The sequence below is a fragment of the Pseudopipra pipra genome, chromosome 8, assembly GCF_036250125.1.
Source record: "Pseudopipra pipra isolate bDixPip1 chromosome 8, bDixPip1.hap1, whole genome shotgun sequence".
NCBI classification, from domain to species: domain Eukaryota; kingdom Metazoa; phylum Chordata; class Aves; order Passeriformes; family Pipridae; genus Pseudopipra; species Pseudopipra pipra.
In genome coordinates, this window is record NC_087556.1 from 22,455,881 (window position 1) to 22,478,210 (window position 22,330).

The 22,330-nt window shown below is 37.6% G+C and overlaps 1 protein-coding gene across 2 annotated transcripts in view; it reads right to left on the reverse strand.

Moving 5' to 3' along the window:
* Positions 1 to 11,124: 11,124 nt before the first annotated feature.
* The window catches only part of LOC135418091 (gamma-aminobutyric acid receptor subunit pi-like), a 47,804-nt gene continuing 36,598 nt past the window's right edge, over positions 11,125 to 22,330 (reverse strand). Inside the window, exons 8-11 of one of the 2 annotated variants that reach the window (XM_064662991.1) lie at positions 18,384 to 18,536; positions 17,314 to 17,507; positions 14,822 to 14,905; positions 11,125 to 11,770 (exon numbers count right to left, since the gene is read on the reverse strand). In XM_064662991.1, the coding sequence (XP_064519061.1) occupies positions 11,459 to 11,770; positions 14,822 to 14,905; positions 17,314 to 17,507; positions 18,384 to 18,536 (743 nt within the window). In that variant the 3' untranslated portion in view covers positions 11,125 to 11,458. The remainder of the gene's footprint in view (positions 11,771 to 14,821; positions 14,906 to 17,313; positions 17,508 to 18,383; positions 18,537 to 22,330) is intronic. The other variant, XM_064662992.1, reaches the window with a different exon arrangement.

Consider the following 22,330-nt stretch of genomic DNA (forward strand, 5'->3'; position numbering starts at 1 on the left):
TCTTTCTACAGAGCTAGAAAAACTAGAGTTATTTGGGACATTGTATTTAAATTTGCCTTAAAAACAAGATAGTTTTTTATTGCAAAATTGTTTGCAGTTAAGTGTTTTACATAGCATATACTCATGTTTGTTAGCCTTACACATCCACAGAGCTGTGTGATTCAGAGCTCATAGGGATAAACTGAGTCTGCTCTTCATTAACAGTTTTCTATTAAGAAATATTTCAGTCCAAACAGTTATCTTCACCATATGATTTTTCACATGTCTTTGTGCCTGCACTTGCCCTGACAATAAAGGTCATCACAGAGTCAAAGAAAGACTGAAAGATACCCTGAAGTCCACCACTCCTACCTTTTCTCTGGTCCAGAAGAGTAGGATGCCCAAAATCCTACTCAAAAATGTGTTCTCCTACTTTAAGAGTAGCATATAGCAGCTGATAGCAGTTTGCTTTATTAAACCAAGGACTTTTATGGAAAATGTTAGTAACTGGGGAGGTTCCAGCTGTAAAGGACATCAACAGAGCTGGGACTAGCACTAAAGTCTCAGAAAATCTCAAGCCAGTGCTCTGTGACGCCACAGTGTTCCTTATACTGGTTTGTCAGTGGGAAGTAAAATCTATTGAAAATCAAACCTGCAGATTCTTCTTTTGTTCAGCCTACACCTCATCAAATGCAAAGGCAATCAGACAGGGAAACTGTGGTGTTCTGGGATGGGATTCTCTATCCCCTTCCTTACTACAGTAGCCCCATTTTGCATAGGAAGTTCTCTTAGAAATAGGTGAAATAGATTGATAAATTCCAAACTGTCATTCTATGGGGCTCTCATTACACTTCTGCTAGTTTTCTTCCAGGCATTTAGAAACTGATTGATTGTTGCTAGCATCATTATAATCCCTCAGCCAAATCTGACTGAATTTGCCAGGCAGCAATGGAAGCAGGGTGTTACAAGCTCTCAGGTCATACTATACCCATGTTTGTACTTGTAATACTTGCTAGATCTTAAGGACAAAACTCAGTTCTCCTGTCTGCAATGCAGTGTTTTAGCTGCAGTGCAGATCATTTATATCTGTGCTCCCTGCCCAAGTCTAGAGAGGTCAGCCATTTGTGAACATCCCTCTGCAGTTTCTTTCCACATGTTAGTGTCTCTCTCACAACCAGTGTGATTGAGGGTATGTATGGCCTTTCTATCTGTGCTAGCTTGTTGCTGACCGAATGGCTCTGATCTTGCTTTTTCCTGTGCCTCCTTAGTGCACACTCATTGCCGACCAGCCAGACACTCTCCCAGCCTAAATATCTACAAGGATGACCTATGGTCTCTGACTTCACTTCTTCACATTTTATTCTCATATGCCTTCAGTTCCTACTTTACAGTAATCCATGTGAGGCCAGAAATGAGCTTCTCTCCTGACAGCTGAGATGGTACTGCCCAGATACATGGTTGCTTCATTTTTTACCTGTTGTGTTGAGGAGCGCAGGAACAGCAGGAACTCAGATAGAAGTTGTTAGAATAGCAGTGACAGGTTATCTCCTTGTAGTATGGTGCTTTTCTATAAACTTTTCATAAGAAAACCGATGGGGTTTTTTGTGTTTTCTCACTTTCATTTCTGTCCTTTCTTCTGTAAAAAAATGAAAGTGTAAACCTACATCTAAAATGGTGGAAGACAGTTTTTCCTTAATCAGGGTCCTGGCAAACATCAGCCATTTTTCCACAAATGTAAATGACTTGTAATATAGCAGGGATGCTATATTTTCCTTTGCTTCCTTTCTTAAATCTTTTCCAAAAGGCCACTCTGACGAGGAGCCTTCTCTGCACATGGACCTGCAGGAGCCCTGTTTATTACTTGGTTTGATTTTTGACCTGACCTGACCATTGATGCACATAATTGAAAAGCAGTGTCTAAAAGTGCAGAAGGAATCAACTGATAAAATCATTCTTTTTCAAGACTCATTTGTACGGATATATAGACATACGTAGATATATATACACGGGCACATTAGACACATATAAAAATATATACATAAGCACAAAGAGTGAGAATCCTTTTATAATCCATTCCAATCACTGCTGTTCAATACAAGAAGCATGACCCTCCCCCTTCAGGCAGTTTTTGTATGTGCCTAAAGAAGATGGCTACATGGTACTCTATTTAAGTGTAAGTATTGCTACAAAAAGTGAAATAGTGGGAGTCAGAAAGATTTCTTTGATAAGCAGGCTGGACCAGAGCTCAATGCTGCATTGCACCAACTAAAAGAGGGTGCCTTCCTTCTGCCTGAATCTACCCTCTGCTTCACCACTTCAGACAAGGAAAGTGAGTCTGCAAACATCCAGGATTATAGCCATCACTTATTCCTGTGTTCTAGTGCTGTGTGCACAGCAGAATTTCATCACCTTAAAAGACTGATCCTCCAAAAAATGGAGAAACTGCACACATATATCAACTAACTTTTAAAAGGCTTATTTTTATCCACGACATCAACACTGCTTTAATAAAACTTATCAATGTGAGATATTTTCTGGTGTACCATACTGCCTGAAGTGAAGTCTATGCTCAAATGCATTGCTAAAAAACTCATTGGCATCACCAATTTTTAATAAAATCTTCTCTGAAGATTAATTAATCAATTCTTTTTTTTTTGGTGAATACTTAGGTATGTGGGATATTTCAATAATTGGAAATTGATCACTGAAGCTGTATGTTATTGCTACTTTTTCATTCCTGGTTAAAAATGTAAGTGGTATTGGAATGCATTGCTGCTCTTCCAAATTTTAAATTTTTCCATAGCACTCAGTCAGGGCTGCTAGGAATTCAATTCCTGTAAATATTAATTTCACCAGTGTGACTGCATGAGAATATAAACATAACATAAAAAGCAAGGTAAGCCCAGGTAGAAAGTTCATTGAGAAGTGACTTCTGTCAGAAAGCTTTCTGAAGCATATAGACAAGTCTAGAATCAAAAACTTCAGCCTATATTTTGCATGTTGCAGTATGAAGAGCAATCTATTTAGTAAAAATTCTCAGAAAATATTTTACAAAAAGACCTTTTATTAATCCCAACACAGAGAGAAGAAAACTCTGAAGAATTCCACCAAAATGTTCAAAACAAAACCAAAAGGACATGAGCTGATAGCACCCTCTTCTGATCATTATTTTGCTTTTCAAGTTCCAGATAAAATATCTTCTGCGTATGTAGTAAAATTCCAGTGACCTGCTCTTTAATCTGGATCAGAAGTACATAATCTGCCTAAGCAATGAATTAAATAAATTTGTTTCAGCTACAAACTAATATTTTTACTTTAGTTGTTCTCTTTTTTTTCAAAGATGAAACCACTTCTTCCAGTAACCCCTTGTATGCTTCAATTTGATTTCCATGAGGCCACGCTGGGCCAGAGGTGCAGGGAACAGGCTGATTTTTTATTTCGTTCACGTCATTGAAGGACATTTAAATTCAGCTGGGAAAAAAAAAAAAGCTAGTCTAATAATAAAATAGTGTATTTACAAAGATGAAAAAAGGAGCAGAGGATGGCAGGAGAATAAGAACAAGAGGAAGATTAGGAACATAAATATTTTTCTATAGCTATAGCAGCATCATTTGTACAGTGTTCTCAAACAGACCAAGCTGAAGACATAAATTCTAACTCCCACTGTAATTCAGGAAAAAAAGGAAAGAGAGCAGTGACTCTGACCTTGTACTTCACTTTCAGTCTCCGAGAACCAGAGAAGAGAAGTAACTCATGAATATTAGAGTTAATGAAGCCTGATTTTCTCCTGATTTGTGTTTCGGTGTTGATTGACTCTCATGTCTGGAAGACGTAAATTGTGACCGAACCTTGTTCTGCATTTGAGGTACTTAGATGTGCTCTCTTCAGTATGTGTTCTCTGGGGCTTAAAAAGCCTCAAGCTCACACTGTAGTGCTTTTCTCAGTGGGTAGAAGTCAGATATCTCTCTGACCTGGACATCTATTTTCATAAAGCTTGTAGGAACGTCCTGTCTCTGAGAATTCTATTCCTCTATCACATTTCATAAAAATACAACAAGGGGTTCAAAAAACTAGATAGCATGGACTAAAGGTGGATATATACTGATACATCTAACATAATGCACGCTTCACTCCATCTAATTAAGTCTCTGAAGGCTTTTGCTAGAGAGCCCTTGATAGGCAGAGGTGTGGGAGAAGTTTCCCGTTGGTGTAGGTAGGGATTCAAATCGGAAATGAAGCCCAGAGAGACAAAGGGATTCAGCAGCCATGGCCAGAAGTCTCCCGCAGTGCAGATGAGACAGGACATTTCAGGGTGAGTGATCCCATCTCTCAGCAAGAGAGGCTTATGTACCAGCATGCACTCTCAGCATCACACACATTGAAAACCAATAGAAATGAAATTGGAAGATACAGGCACAATCCTATTATGTGATAAGGAAAGCAGGGTGGATAGAGACAGCACAGTGATAAGAGGGTCATGAAAACTAACAGAGCAATTTGGATCTAAGAAGGTGGATGCACTATTCACCAGATGCACTCAGCCACACTGGGTTGCCAGATGAGGCTTGTCCTTGTCAAAATAGAATAAATTAGCCTTTTCAGCTTTCTCTACATTTAAAATTCTGGCATGAACCATTTTAGACAAACACAGATTGATGGCTGAAGTGTACACAAGAACGACACAGGACCAGGATGATGCTGAAATATCATTAAAATTGATGATTTTGGCTTGTCTGTCTGTCATCTTTAGTACAGCAGGGCAGTGCATCTGGAGTCCAGACATTATCACAGAACAGTGTAGAGCCTTCTGGGAAGGGAGGTGCTAGAGCCAGAAGACAAGCATATGCAGAGATGCAAAACATACAGGAACAGCTTTTGATTCTGCTGGTAAAGAGCTTTATCATAATTTAAGGTGTTGAACAGGAATGAAATGCAGCTCAGGCCATTATGTGCACTTGCTTACAGAAATGGTAACCTACAGCTGCACTTTAGAAAGAAAGGTTCAGTCACTGTCCAAGTCTCCTTAAAAGGTAATGTGTGGCAGCCCAAGGCAAATGCAACTGAGTTATTGGCCCAGAAGTGGCAATTTAGAAATTGGGATTTTAGGTTATTAGAGTAGAAATAACAGAATTGTCTCTTTTTCCTTTTGGGTGCGTATAGAATCACAGAATGGCTTCTATGAAGGCGACATGAAAAATGATAGAATACTCGGTTGGAGCTCCATAGCAGGAATGACCAACCACAAAAAATCTTTGCCATTACCCAGCAGCTAGAATGTGCTGGAAAGGACAGTAACAGAATGAGGAGTTTGCATTTTTAAGTCTGGTCATTTGTTACACCCAAAATAAGACCCTAGCATATGTGAGCATGGGTGGCTTGAAATGGTGCAGGGTCAGCTGCATAGTTGGCATCCGTAAGGGATCTTCTAAGGAAATTATGAAAATCTCCAGAGTTATGACTTCTTATTATCAGTATTCACAAAATGTGGGCCAGCACTAGATAAAAAGGTTGTTCAGTAGAATTAAAATTATCCTGGGGCATAGGAAGCCTCAGACTTCAAAGTTTTTGGTTATTTGCACATCATACTTTAGTTTTTTGCTTTTAACAAAACAAAAAAAAATGACAAGGCTCTCAGAATCATTATGAAAGAATCTCAAAAAGTATTTAGAATGATTCTTCAGCTCAACACTTATGCAGAGATAATAAAGAATGATGCTCAATCTCTTTTCTTTCTGGTAAAGAGGTGGAGAACAAGGTTTGATTTATATTTATCTAGTTACAAAATTTCTTCAGACTTAATCTGCTATATTGTTATTTTGAGGTCAACACTGCCAGTTCTTCTGTTCTCAGAAATGCACCAAAGGGTTATCCAGGTAAGCTTTGTAAAACCACAGCAATGATTGGACTAGATCCCTATGGCCAACTCATGCACTGATAATGTAGGGTAGAAGCTTTTCTTATAGGCCTTCTTTCCTTTACAAGGATGGAAAATACCACCAAAAAGGACAGTTTTATTCAACAGAATATTGAATATCATCTAAAATGTATTGCTGTGAATAGAAAGCACTTTGATTAGGACTGAATTAGTGACATGCATAACATAGTTCAGCATATGAGTCTAATGGAATAGCATTTAAGTGCATATAATTGAACAGATGGTTCATTTAGAAGAGTTAATGCAGTGTTACGTGATTTTTGTTCACCTCGTAATGGCACTCATCCAAAGCAGGTGCTCAATAAACCAAATTTGGAAGCGGACCAAAATGAACTGGCTTCTAATGAAACTGGGACACAGAAAAGGAGGAAACAATCCCTTCTCCTGCATCTTCCAGGAATATATGAGTGCATGCAATGCAAGCTTTGCCCATGGTGGCAAATGTCTCAAGTTTGTTACTGTTTCTGAGATAGAACGAATGTTTTTTATAGAAACATGATTAACATCAGTATGAGGACCAAGGGCATACAAGCTGAGAATGTCAATATGTAATTCAGATTTGAACTCCATTTTATACCCTCAAGTTAATTTTTTTCTAATTTTGTCGGCTTGTTCTGCTTCTAAAGTGACCAAGCCCCGACTAGAGCCAGAGCTGCTATTCTGGATGAATAGTCCTGACCTGACTTTAAAGAAAGATTAAATTACTTTATGAGAAATCAAATAATCCTGTCATCAAATATTTTTACTGTCTAGGTTCCAAAGTTACCTGCTATAGCAAGGGAAACAACAGTGGTGCAGCTGCTTGTGTGTTAATACAGATTGTCCAGTGTTATCCAAATTATCCAGTGATTAAATCTTGGTTAAACTTAAATTCAGAACAGAGTTTCAAAATGAATCAGGGTTATGGTTCATGTGCACATGCGATGACGCAAAAATCTTACTGGGTTTTTTGTCTTCTGAAGTTTTGGCTGTGTTTTATCTGGAATAGGAAAATAGGGTCCATTCCAGTTTGGAAAGAAACCCAGAACTCAAATTATATGAGTAAACTCACATCAAGAGATTGAAATGCCCCCAAATGCCCCCTTATCCTTCTCTTTCTGAGGACTGAAAGTTTGACAGTCAGATGGGACTGGGTAAGAAAGACGTCTCCAGATGGAAAGTGATGAAAAGCTGAACTTGGCAATATTATTAAAGTGGACCCCTGGTTTTAATTATAAAGTTGTATAATGAGTGATGGCAAATCCATTACAGAGTTCAAAATTATGTTGAGCTTATCTGCTTAAGCTCTGTCAAGCACCCACTTCTCTGCAGTGAGCAGCATCCACTCCAGTTTTCAGCTCTGGGGTTGAGATAGCTTGTTCTTGCACTAACCAGCCCAGAAAACTCTCACAGCTCAGTTTCTCACCATTTCAACAAACCCTCTTTCAAGGGAAACTTTTCCAAATGATTTAAACTGACTTTTAAAATTAATTTAATCCTTGTGACAACTGTTAGCAGTGTGCTAGTGAATTAGCTGGGAACACTTATTTAGGATTCATAAAGATTTATAGGAAAACTGTTGGTACAGCCACTATTCTGCCTGCCTTGAAATACTGAGGTACTGTAATACTTTTATTTGAAATACTATAATCTGCAGGAGAAAACCCTGACACAAGGATAGAAAATTTATGCTTAAAACACAAGGTATTGTAGTAATGAAGTTACTTTGTGAACTGGCAAAATATGTTAATGATTTCAGTGGCTAAAATGCTGGAAACAACAGTCAGGGTCTGAGAAGCCTGAACTTTAGTGTAAAAAGTAGTCCACCTGGCAATGCTGTTTTGCCTGATCTTAATGAATCTGTCACTACAAACATGACCTAGTTACCATAGTATGAATGTCAGCTTGTAATAGCTTTTCCCTAGAGTCCTCCTTAACTAGCATTTGCCATTTACATTTGCTCATTCAATGATGAAGAGCAGTTAATGAGCTCCATCTACCGCTGCATGAAGTGAATTGTACCAGCAGAGCCAGTTCCCCTGAACCTCCTCAGGTTGCACTGGTAGAGACGTTCCAAGCACTCTGCTGCACCACAGCACTGGCAAGAGTTGAAAGCAGAAGATTCACCTCTTTCTGCTTCTTCTTCTGTCATCAGCTTTACTATTATGTAGGTTTTCTTTAATCTTAATCTTAATCTTTTTGGTAATTTCATTTTGAATTGCAGGGTGACAATGTGTTAATATGTGTTAATATGTTTTCCCATGCCAAAAGGCATAACAGTTCCCTTAAAATAATTAGCACAAAAAACGAAGAGACAAAGCGGTAAAGGGAGCTGTTTAAGTTACTGCAGCACTGTTATAAACAAGGCCACTGTGCTGAAAATGGGTACTCAGATCAACAGATGGATGCCCTTATCTTATGCTTGCCATATGTGCTGACTAACGGAATTCAGATGGGATATTTAGTTGTTTACATTTTAAAGGAAATTATCTAATGGTGATTTAAAATGCCTTCTTAGTTTCTAAGAGGGTTAATGAATGCCTGTTCTAAAATATCATCTTCCTTAGTGTTACTCTCTTGATTTAGGTGGAGTATTTCAAACACTCTCAAAATATCCCAACTAGCGTAACAGTAAGTAGGTTGCATGAGATACTTACCATAACTGAACCAGAAAAACACCAGATAATTGCTGAAATTGAAATACAGCAAGGATTAATACCTTCATATGTCTAAAATCTCAAAAAATCAATGTTATATTTGATTAATATCTCAGCGTAGGGTTTTATTTTAATGACACTTTTCCATTAAGAAAGAAAACAATATCAAAGAACTTATTAAGGTCAGAGACGTGTTTCTAGTCTGCACAATGCTTAAACACCTGTGAGATGGCTGTTGAATAAAAAAAAAAAAGACCAGGCTTGCAGGCATTCCACAGAGGAAGGAAATGTATTGCTTGGGCTGGCTGCTGCCTTCAGATATGTCGAAAGCAGGGCACCTCCTGCTAACAGCAAAGTAAACTACATGAAGACGCATCATCAGCTCCTGTTGCTAACCCCCTTCACCTGCTTCAGGTCCCTCATTCATTGTACATCTGCCTCAAGTGATCTCAAAAAATGAGAGAACATTTCTGAATTATTAATCTGAGAAGGTCTCTGATTAGAAAACATTAAAATCAAAGTAGGAAACACAACTATCAACCAAAAAATGGTTGCAGAAAGTCCAGTCTTTCCCCTTTTCATCAGGTATGAAGCCAAAGCCATTGTCATTGCCTCAGCCTCAACTTTGGCCCCGGCTCTTAGCAGTGAAAGAGACTTCATCTCTAATTTACCTCTGAGTTGTAACCTTCAGTGCATTGTTCATGAATTCCACTTAGAGGAACCTTTCCAGCTAATTCCAAGGAATTTGTTAGTTTCTAGGGACAGAAACTATGTTAGAATAGGATAATTTAAATGTTATTCTTCATTCTTCATACACCACATTGAAAATCTGTTGGGGACATCTTTTGCAAAAAATTCATGTCAAAACAAGTTTTGTTTTTGAAATTAGTAATTAATGCAGAATTGTGCAAAGCAGAGTAATAAATAATCTGTCTGTGCAGTCCATTCATGAAAACATGGGGGACTTCAGCATCTAAATCTGCTTACAATTAGCACATTGGTGGGAAAACAGACCCTGTTATCAGTTAATGCACTGTAAATAAAGCTGCCCAGAGCTTCAACAGCTTTCTAAAATAATATATAAGGTGAATTATCTCCAAATTAATTGGAAGCTACAAAACTCTAAATGCTTACTTTACACTTGTAGTAAATGTAAATCTCAAATTTAGTGTTAACACGACAGGTAACTTGCAAGATGTGCATAACTATTTGAAAAGATTCAGGAATAATGCAAACTTCTAATTTAAGAAACTAAGTACAGAGCTTTACCATTTGCCTTCTGTGAATTTTATGGGAGAAAAAACTGGAAAGAGATCTGAGGGTCCAGTTTCAAGTCTCATTTCCAAGAAAAAATGTCATACAATCTGTTCCTGAATAAAGGGTTTAAGCATAAGCATGTAACAGCAGAACGTTAAATAAAAAAAGAATAGATTGCTTTTTTGGCTGCTCATTAACACAGGCAGTCTTGGTTTGATTTCTTGAATGTATTTGGTTTTATATGAAAGTCAGAAGACCCACAAGGTACCAAGAGCCACTAGACCGTTCTTGAAGTCGCATTGCATCAATAAGCCTTACAAAAGGCATTACTCATAACAGCAGAGAAACAAATTTTCAGTAGTCAACCCATTTAGAAAATATAACCACTGAGGGAATTTTAGTGACCTAATAATTGTCTGCCAGTGTGCAATCATTTTTACGGATTTAGATGTGAGCAAGGGCAAATCCAACCTGCACTGCTATTTTGCACTTTCTCGCTTCTTATGTAATGATGTTCTGCACAGGCAGCACGCTGGTGAAAAGGTGTATCAAAGACTGTTAGGGCAGCTTTCTAATGCACTTCTGTGCATCAAATGCATCAAATGCCAAGATACACAGAGTACAAAAGCACATATACAGGTTTATACATATATATGCAACTGACACATATAGTACGGTCAGGAGAAAGATATAAAAATAAGTGCTTTTAAACTTACATACTGCAGTATAAGAAACAGGCTGCCATACCAATAACTTTTGTAATATCTATCAGTGAAGTAACCACTTGTAAAGACTGTTATGGTTTTTCATCAAGTCTAACCATCCTCTCATGTGAGTCATAATTTCATCTGTGTAAAACTTTTCCTATTTCATCAAGAGCTATTGCATATCCAGAGTTTTCTATTCAAGAAGCTTTTTCACCTTTAAGTGAAAATTTTTAATGGCAAGTGAGTCAAGAGGAATTTGCTAAGCTGAAAATTAAGCACATCAAATTGTTCCTCTGCATAATAGTTACCCAGGCAGTTGTGACTGAGCATAGTACAGATGTCAGGATGAAGGGCCATAGTCCATGATGGCTTGGTGAACACCTAAGTATGTCCTCACTCAGGGGAATACAACTCTCTGGATGTAAGGTCACAAAGATGTATAGATTGTTTGGTTTGTGTTGGTAGCCCATGCCTTCAAAACTGTTTCTTGCTGTGTAGAAAAACCACTTTGATCTGCAATTATAAATTTCCTTATGTAATATGGAAAATTTATGCATTATTGACAAATCTACAAGGAATTGAATATGGAAAGCATAGCAGGAAAACTTCATTGGTTCTATTTTTATGTTTATTCAATGCAGTTCAGAAACAAGTATAACTCTTATCCCACAAATTTGACCATTAAATATTAAAAAAGGACTTACTGGTCTTTGATAAGTAGTTTAATATGTGACATGCATGCTAATAGGAAAGTCAGTTTTGGATGACAGACATCTAACAGCAGAAAAGTGAGTTGACAAGAAATTTTGTAGACGCCCTTAAAAAGATGTCATGAAAGAAGTCCTTTCATATCCCTTTATCCAAATACAACTTCTCTATTCTTTGCAACTTCCCCTCCCATATCCACTTCCTAAACTTTAAATCAATTTTACACCGTAGAATATTTAGAAATACAAATAGTATACCCAGTAAAGTACATTAATTATGATGAATGACAATGGGAAAGAAAATCGGGCATAGTTGTCTATGTGGTAAGGATTTTTAACATGGAAGCAATCAAAGATACAGAAAAGTCTTTTCATTACTGACATTGGTGAACTACACACACTGTGTTTACTTCTCTCACTTTTTCTATCGATGCTGGTTTGGTTGCTCTTGTTTGAATTGATCTTATTTGTATTGTCAGGGGCACTGCAATTGTTAGTGATTGCTGCCAGGGCTCTGTTCTTGCCTTCTTCATCATCTTCATCATCATCCTGAAAGGAAACCAAACAGCAGGTACTTAAGTGCATGTTTCATCACCTATTGACTTTAGAGCTGCAGCAAATGGCATTTTTCTTTCAGCTCCTCTTCTATCTCACTCCTTGACTTCAAGGGCGAGCACCTACGTGCACCAGACAGCTCCCTTCAGCTTTCAAAGCCTCCATTTGTGGAAAAAACACTGACTTAAACATCATCAAGAAAAGTTGGATTCAAATATGGCCCACTAACTTTACTTAAGACAGCAGCAAACTCATGAAAGGCATGACAGCAAGTTGTCTTCTGCTCAGGGCAAATACTGGCAAAAGTTAGTGCCTAGAAAGTGGATAAAGCAAAGCCCCAGTCTGGAGATGGAGAAGGTTGGGGAGCTTCCAGACTAGCTAGTCAAGCTAGTTGCCCCCCAAATCAAGCAACCCAGGATAAAAGACACTCTCCTTCTGTGCAATTCGCTACTCAATTCCAGTGCTTTGTGATAAAAGTTATTTTTTAAAAAATGAAATAAAATAAAGAGGGACAAGCTCCATAGCTAATTTAAAACTAAATAGTTAGTGCTACTTTCTTTCAAGTCCTGAAACTCATGCTTTAAGTTCAAAATTATGCTAGGGTTAAACATATTTTTCTGTGCTTCACTGCATCAAGACAGGTCTTTGGAGAATGTTGTATAGGCCTTCTGGTGGGTTTTGTTTCTTTGATTAGAAATGGCTAAGAGCCATAAAGTTCATGTATGAAATCTTCACCCTTTGATGTCAGCGGGTTTTCTGTTACTGACTCAGAGGACATGGGATTAGACATCAGCTGCAGCTTCAGCTCTAAAACTTTCTTGAAAGACCTGGGGTATTTAGTTTGGTATGGGATGTTGCAGAGGCACCAGCAGATCCAAGCTACAAAGACGGGCTCCAATTTTGTATCTAAACTGAACCTTATTATGTATACTTGGAGAAGGGGTCATTTTAATTCAGGTAGGCATACACATAATTTTAATTTTCTCCTGATAATTGTATGGTCTTCCAAATCAGTGAGTGGCAAAAAAGCAAGAAAAGTCTAAAAAATTTATTTGTGAAATGTAAAATGCAGAATCTCTTTCCTCTGACCAATTTGCTTTTCTCCATTTGGATCATGAGAAGAAACAGATTCCACAAGGACAAACTTTGTAAAGGTTAAAATGTACAGCCTTATGTGCAGCCAGACAAAAAGCTCATTTAGAAATATCCGAGCTATTAAAGTCAAAGAAAGCTCATTAAGCCACATAAGTGATCTCCATGCCAAAGCAGAATTGCTCTTCTGCCCAGGGTACATGTAGATGGCACAGTCCTTGAGTCTTTCTTCATCTAAAATTAGTGACACCCTTGAAAATTAATGTGGAGTCTGTCCTCAAACTGCTGGGAATCGGTGAAGCAGAACAAATAGAACTAAAACAAGGATTATTACTGCTTTTCACTTTCAAGAAAAAAAAAATCTGGTATATTTTAATTGTGAGAAATAAATGTAGCTCAACACATCATCCTAAAAATACGCTGACCAAAAAATCTTGCTCATCCCCCATCCAGCCTTCCGCACCTTTGTGTGAATTTTGAAACCAAAGGCCAGGATAAAAATCTGCCTATAAAGCATTAAGAGGATCAATCCATAAAATTCCAGTCTGAACCTTAAACAATCCCCAGGGTAGTACTAAAACTCAAACCTCGAGTTTTACTTGGGGCCTGACTCTGCTATAAATACCTCTCTTCTGCTTCAAAAAGTTCAGGCAGCTGAGGGGAGGGCTGGGGATGGCAGAGGAGCCTTTGTCAGCAGTGCCTGGCACTTGAAACGAGGCACCAGAGCAACGGCCTAATGAATGCACTCAGCACATCAAAAGTTAATAAAATAAAGGAACCTGACAGAAGAGTCCTGACTTTTTTCCCGTTCTCATATTTTAGAAGGGGGGAGGGGAGCAAAACAACATCTGTACTTCAAAACTGGCAGGATTTGGGGCATCTCTCAGTGTAAGAGTCTATTTTTCTCCTAGGTAGGGCTGGCAATAAGTTGTTCAGAATTAGTTTTACTTCAGAGCATTAACGGGACATTGTGCACGTGCCATTTTTCCTTTCACACAACCACATGTTAGCAACTCGCAGGAGGCTGATACATTATTAGGCTGCTCTTGGTTCCTTTCTACTCCCCAAGAGGCAGTTCTTACTTAAGCAGAAAATACTGCATGCAGGGCACATGTACTGGATTCTATTTGCAGTGTAACAAGGCAGGGCTCTCGCAAAACAAGAGTTTACAGGAAAGTGCTGTATTACATTACTTGAAAAGGAGAAAGCTAGTCTAGAGGAAAACCATAAAAACTGCTAGTTCATAAAAAGCTGCAGTCTTATAAAGTGGGACTGTTGAGGGACTTTTCCAAATTGTTATGGAGAACTGAGTATCATGAAAGATTAGGCTGGCTTACAGTATACATTAAAAAAAAAGTGTTGTGAGTGTCCAAATGTGGCTCTAATTTTAAATACTTAGATTTTTTCTGTATTCCAGCTATGAAGAAATAGCAGTTGGCACTAAGAAAGGCTCTATTTAGACACCAAATCAGCAATATCCAGGAAAGGCACTTTTCACCACCAGAAAAGCACTGTATATGGCACCTGCTACTGTGGCTCCTGTTCATACTAACTAAAGCGTTTGCTGACATCCAAAAGCCAACAGAATTGAGGAAAGTTGTCACTTCCAGTGGATAAAAAAGCTGCTCAAGATTAAAAATATTTCAACCTAGACTGTTGCACACCTGGAGTTTATGCAGTGCTCATAAAGACTGATCGATGCTTGCACAGAAATGCCAGGTAGGCTGAACAGCACCCTTGTACCCTTATTTTCAGTTTTCAAACTGTTCTCCATTCTGCCTAAAACGTAGAGATTTAAGTGAAAGACAGAGGAAGTCCAAGAAGGAATCCTCTTCTTTACAGAGGGCACAACTCACAACTTTGTACAAAACAGAAGAAACTTGGGAGGGGCAAACTCTCCATTTAAGCAGCCTGTTGTTATGGAGCTGATGTGAATGGCACATTCTGCCTGACCTTCCTTGCAGCAGGTGGTTCCTCTGCTTTTGCCATTAGCTCTGAAGCTGTCTCTGTGGGTACTGGTTCACATGGTGTGAGACACTGCAAGAGCATGGATATGATGAGCTCTTTCACCAGTTTATATTCCAAATTGAAGATCCCAAGGGCTTCAGAAGGATTTGATATGCCAGTGCCCACCTGCTTTAAAGAGTAAAGTGGAAAGCAAGCAAGTACAACTAATTCCTATACAAGAGAGAGGGTGACATTTTCATTTCTCCTCCTACATTTATTTACATAATTCTGAATGCAAATTTTCTATCAGCTCACATATGGGAATAACAAAATAGGAAGTGAGATTTCCAATTAACCTAACGATAATGAGGACAACACATTTACAGTGACGATACTCACACATAAATTGCTAAGTACCTCCTAGACAGTGACACGAAATTTTAGCTGGTACTTCTGTCCTTGTGATGTTCTGGTTTTTACAATGAGAAATACAAGTCAGGTGTGCTCTCCATGACACCCTGCTCAGTGCTTGTCCTTGGCTACATTAGGAAAAGGACATGACAGGCATTTTCCCTATTCTACAGAGTCTTGATCTAGGATCAAAAAACTGCCCTTTCCCTTATATTTTTATCTTTGTGTGGGCAAGAAGTGATTTTGGATGGTTTGTTCACTTCTGATGCACAGCAGAAAAACTGGAAAAAAACTTCTGATGTGAAGCAGGAAACACTCCTGAAGTGAAAGACTATTCCCTTTGGTCATTAAGTCCATCACAAAACTTTACCATAAGTCTTTCTTCCTTCTTCATTTTAAGGCTGTACCTCCACTTCCATGCACATCTTTGAAGTCTATGAGTTTCCATCTCCACACCATTTGCAAGCACTAGTATGTGCTCCAGATGAAAGCAAATCTGACACGGGCAGGTGAAGGCAAGGGCAGTCATGAGTGCCCTTCATAGATCCAAAGATGCTTAATCATCCAAGCACTGAAACACTTTACTTTCTTACCCAAACCTCCAATAAGCTTTCTCTTTTTTTCCCTGCTCTATGCACAAAATGACAGCCACTTACTTCACAAGATGGATATGCTCTGAGGGAATTGTCACTGATGTTACCTTGCCAAGAAAAATTACTTTCAGGCTTTCCACTCAAATCCTCATTCAAAATGAGTGTTTGCCCATTTGCAGACAATCCCCTGATAGATGTTATCTCATAAAACCCTCTGGGTGGTTCAGCTTTGTGTCCATTTTGCAGTGTTCCTCCACATACCTAGACCTAATGACAGCTTTGAACATATTCCTGTATATTTACAGGACTTATCTCTCATCCAAACACTCAAAATCACATATTAATTGATGAACTATCTAGACATAAAAAACTCCACATATTGGCTGATCTTCACTGCTTTGAAGCTCCTCCTCTTCAACTCAATATCCTGTTCCTTGAGTCTATTGAGGGGCTTTGCTTAGGCATTTGTGATTCTCTGTTCTAGTTTGGCTTAAACAGTTGACAAACTTTCTTCTTCTGGCCCTTTAACCCTACAGCACTCAACCAAACCTCCTTCTGCATTTTTTTCCTGTTATTCTCATTTTTCATGTTTTACATTTTTCAGTTAATCCAGAAATTTCATAAGCTGCTTAAAATTTTCTTTTCTCTCATGCATATTAGATTCAGTTCCATAATTAAAAGCTGCAAGACAATCACCTTCCAGCTTCCTTGTGATTTCTTTTTCATTGCTTATGAAAGCAGTGCTATACACTGGAGATGGAAGATGTGACAAAACCTCATGAACCTGTCCTGATTATTTCAGCATGACGACAACCACCAGAGTGAAAAATGCCTATGCTGATTTCATCCATTTCTATTTTAAGTATATTTCACAGTATTTCAGAGTTGTGAGAAACTCATTAGAGCAGCAAAAAGTGCTGTTATTATAACGATGCAGAAGAGAAAGTGAATCCCAGTCTGAGCTTCAGCTGCAGCTGTTGAAAGAGAAGATGTGAACAGAAGGCAACAGGGATCTGATAGACCCAGGATGTGAAGCTGTCTGCTAGGAGACTGACTCGTGTTCCATGCACATGAAGGTTTCATAAATGCAATGTGATAAACTCTTTTTCTTTTTTTCCATTTTGCAATCAGGTCAAGTCATCAAGCTCAGTCGAGTTTTTGAACCGTAAGTAACTATATGCTTTTGCCTGGAAGACAACAAATGTCTATGATTTTTGTGGTATGTCTAGCATATTGTTTGATAAATGGCCATAAAGTCCATGCCTAAAGAGAGAACCATTATGGAAGGGTGCCTCAGTTTGCTTGATCTCTTCTAAATAAGATCCAGGTATACAAATATTTTTCTTTTTCTCAAGATTATTTTATTTTCCTGTCCTAATTCTAAAAAAGAAACTTCCTTAAATACATTTACTATTAGTGCTAAGGGAATTAATTCTCTTTACCAGGTATAATTTAATTCTAGTTTATAGAACAATAACCAAAGAATTAAAATACCATTGGAAGTTCCTTTGAACTGAGTTGATGCAGAGTGCAGAAATGAGTCACAGCATACTCTAACAGTGCTCCAAAGATGAAGCTGAAGCAGATACCGAGGTACACATCAATTGCCTTAATAAAGCAATTAGCATTTGGGAGTGAAGTCCTGGCTCCCATCATCAGCGTTGTCATTGTAAGGACTGTGGTAACACCTGTGGAACGCAAAAATATATGTTCTAATATAACATGCATAGAAATGAAGGCCTCCACTGCAAGGGCCCTACTACAAGAGAGTTTTTCCCGGCTCTGAAACTCCAAATATGCCACAGCATTTAATGGGTCATGTTTTAGAAAGAAGGCTTTCCAATGAACTTATAATTTTTATGAACTTATAATTCTGAAGTTAAATGCTTAAAAATACTAATGAAAACTGTTAGTAAAGCTGAGAAGACTAGAAATTAAAATGAGAGAGATTTTGGTGTTGTGGAATGTATATTTATGATTAACACATTATTATTGCAAATCTATGCAAAAGCTCCTTTTAAATATTCAGATATCATTTTGCTCAGTGTAGTTGCCCAATGGCCTCATTTGATGTGAAATCTTTCTACCCTATTCTGCAGGAGTGTTTTTCCCACCCCACCTGCAGCCTGATCAAAACTGATTTGCATTCTTTCCCTTTCAGAATATCCTTTATTTGAAATTAATTATATTTAATCTCTTATAATTCTCTTATTATTCATGTGTTAATTAGTATGTATCATTAGACCTCACAAAAGCCTCGCAATTCTGTCTGTGCATGCCATGTGTTTTAATATGTTTAAATTATTTCCAAAATGACACAGTTTTTTCCTTTGCTTTCAGCAGCCTCCCCTGCCTCTAAGTCTCCTGTAGCTCCCAAAGACATTTTTCTTTACTAAAGAATAGCAAGGCTTCAAGGGGATCCGCACATATACTAGGTAGGGCAGACCAAAAAAGTTATTTCATAAAACTCAGAAGTCTTTGGGAAATGGATGCCATGTACTTGTAATAAAAAAAGCATCTTAATGATCCAGCTCTTGGTTTGGTTTGGTTTACTGGCTTCTCACCTATGCAGATTCTAGCTGGAACTGATGACTGGCTTATCCAAAATGATACCCAGGAGAGCACAACCAGTAGGATTGATGGTACATATGTCTCTAATATGAAATACAAGATGTTTCTCTTGAGTTCAAAGTGAAACACTAGTTTTGGGTAACGTCCTGTGGAAAGAGCAGGGAAAAATATTGTGAAGGTGTAATTCATAAAAAGTTCTTTGAAATAACAACCTGTATTATTTTGGTGCACTACAGTGCAGTAAAAACTTAACAAACAAGCTTGAAAAAAATTAAACACAGCACTGAAAAATTCAAGATGAATACTCTAAAATTAACAATCAAAATACGTAACACCCAGTCACCATATTCAGAGTTTTATTAAAGGTCCCTTGAACTGGAAATTAAATGAAGATTAGTGAAGGAAAAAATAAAACCATCAATGCATGTGTCATTATATAACACAAGGAAATTTTAAGTCACATATGTATTTAGCTGTCACTATTCATAACAATAAATGAGCTATGATATGAAGTAACATGGTAACAATTGTAATTTCACAAAGTTAGAATGGGTTCTTACTTTTACCTATCTCACATATCTCATTTATTTTGCTTTTCTTTTCACTTACTACTGTTCAGGATCTGGATTAAGGGTACCTGCTCTGATACTGCTTACCTACCTCTTATATTCCACTTAAACCCGAGCAGTATCTTTGTATCTTCACTACTTATTTTTTCTTTATATTAATGCATCACAGTGTTTGTGTTACTCTGAGCAGTGTCACTATTGTGGCACAAATGGCTTGCTTCTATGTGAGTGATTTCCAGAAGATGAACTTTTGGGATCACAGAGTCAAATACAGAATTGGTTTTCATGAGGGGACAGTACACTTGTAAGCAAAGCCCAAATTTTTTATCCAGCTCAATAGACAAACAAAATTTTGCCAATGTTGAAGCACAGGATCTGAAATTGTTACCAGTTCAATGAATCTCAGGAAGGCAAAAATCTTTCTTTTTACTAATTTAAAAGAGCACAAAGGACTTCTTATTCTGAAGTTCCAAGTTCAAAATTGTTAATAAATTTTTACAACATTATTTTAACAACAGAAAATCAGAATACCAGTGAGAGTGTAATGCTCTGTAGTCAGATAGCTTTGGCTTCAGCTATTTTAATACAAAACATTATGCTCTCTGGGACCTATGTTTGCTTCCAGCGCTGTGTGCTGCAAGTCAGGACAGAAGTACAGAACAGTGAATTCACTTTAGCAACAACAATATACACACAGACAGGCTATTTGTGCATCCCTCAGGTGCACTGTGAGACCCAGAGTCAAAGAAGAACACTGAAAAGCTTGAAGTGCAAGTAATGGATGCCAAGGAATGTATTATTGCTCCCAGACTAAAAAATGAATGGTTAAATCTTCATTTTTGAAAGAATTGTATATATTGCATCAAGAGAACAATAAGGATTCATAGAATTCTTAAAACCAGAAAGAATTGCTAGATTATGTAGTCTGACCCTAATCACAAGCCATTAAATTTCCCCAATTATCCCCTGCTTTGAACTCAGTCATTTTGGTTGGAATAGAGCCCATCTTTCACACAGACATGTAGACTTAGTTTAAGGATATCTAGACACACAGTATCCACCATTTCTCTCAGCAAATAATTCTATTAAAAATTATTGTCTAATTTCTAATATTGATCTAACTTCAGTTTTCTGCCATTCTGACTGCCTTTTCTCTAGTGAACTAAAGAGTCCTCTAGTAGTCAGTTCTTTCTCCTTTCAAAAGTAAAAATGCACTGTAATTAGGGTTCTTTTTTGTAAGTTCAGTATATTAAGATCCTCAAGTGTCTCACTGATAGAAGAAAGAATACAAAGATGAACATTAGAATTAAACTATCTCCATGAGGCAAGAAATACAAAGATGTTTTATGCCATTATTATCATTTTTATGTGAAACAGGGAACATTAACCAATGTACCTCTATCAAGGCTGTGATTTTTACCACTGCAGTTGTTTCAATAAATGCCATTTTGCTCACCAAAACTGATTTTAAGTGTGAGCAGACCAAAGTAAAGCACTCAAAAGTTAGGAGGTGAAAAACTTACAGTTGACTGTGCAGCATTACTGCTTCTGTCTGCACTCATCCTTGCACTAAACTGAGCACTAGTGCTATGGAAAAACACTGATTCTGGACAACAAAAGGCTATAGCATAGAGCATATTTAGGGAAAGAGGAATGGATACTCCACAAAAGTAACTTGTTTTGTGCTTCTGTGCTGACCATAGAGAAGAATGTCTTGCCACATGCTCAGCAAAGGGGAGTGAAGAGACTGGACTATACTTCCTGCAGAGTATCACAGGCACTTGGGAGTTCCTGTGGTTCAGCCTTAGAAGAACTTGTCTTTAGGAAGGAAAACTCTGAAACAGCCAATGTAACCATACAACAATACTGTCTCCTTGGTAGTGCCCTACAACTGTATCTCCATTTACCTTAGTATAAAAGCCAAGTGTGTACATGGGAAGTTAGTTCAAAATATCAAATTTGAAAGTCACAGTTTGCTACTTTGCTGCAATTTCCAAGTGTAGACAAGCCTTTTGGGTATTACGATGTTATTATTTCTCCCGATGCCAGAAATTTCTGAAGTAATGTGAACAAGAGGAATAGAAATGTAATGGCTTATAGCTGAGTGGCTTTTTGGGGAACAAAGAAGAGGCATTCTAATCTTAAGGTTTTCTGCTTGCCAGAATCCAAAGACACATCATGGACATGATAATAATAGTGTCAGCATTTCTCTAAAGAGTTCAGAAGAGCTTTTATAATGGAAATTTTGAAGCAATCTATATATAGAATTCATCAGAGCTCCTCCTGTAATAAACTGAAGGAAGCAGTAGTTGAGAAAAAGTATTCAGTGCATACTTATCATGCTAAAGAAATGAGCAATGGGATAAAATGAAGATAGAGAAATATTACAGTCCTTTTTTCATCTACACCACACACGTACCAGAAGTTATCATCTCTAAAAAGAACAGATCTGCTACTCCAGTTGTGTGAGCTGCATATGAGAGAGTAATGCTGTATCTCATTGCCTTTGACTTGCACAGCTGAGACTATAGTGCCATCAGCCAAATCAAAACTGAAACAGATTTATATAATCCTAGTCCTGGCTTTACTAGAGTTAACTTAAGTACAGCTCAAATTAACTCCTCAAAACTGCAAATTTGCCCCTTGCTTGAGTCTTACTGACAACAAAATACTTGCAATAAAATGAAAAGATTTTTTTTTCATTCAAGTTTCTCACCCATTATGAGTGTCACATCAGTGTGAGACTGCTCTGATTTAAATGTGATAATGTGATGGAATTAATCTCTGTGTAGATAGCTAACTGCAGCAAAGGTGTAGCATTAGCACTTACCAAAGTGTTGAATTACTGTGTTTAACACTTTCTCAGATGACTCTGAACTTAAATGACTGTCAATATACATATGCTAAACACACCAGAAGGTGGGGTATTCTACTTAGGTCGCCTCACAGCAAAAGAAGATTAAACTGAGTTATTTTGGGGCTTTATGGAATTTAATAGAGGGCAGAAGTAAATTCTGCTAAGTACCCTAAAAAGTACAAAAAGGTGACAGGTGACAAAAAAGGTGGCAAAAAAAAGTACAATTTGATTCAGCTGATCATTTTTGTTGCAGTATCATAAAAATTATACCCAAATAGCCTTTCTCAGTACCTAAGCAGGTCTAGATCCAGGTTTAAGGCATATTTTTATGAAGGCAGTAAAAACTAGTTTATTCTGGTTTATAACTTGGCTTTGAAGATTGGCTTTTGTCTTTTAAAATTATATTCTAATATATAGTGCTGATTATCTAACACTTTGTATAGCATCTCCACTGATGATTCTATTAGCAATGACTATTGCTGCACTGCTTGAAAAATAGATATAAACCTAAACA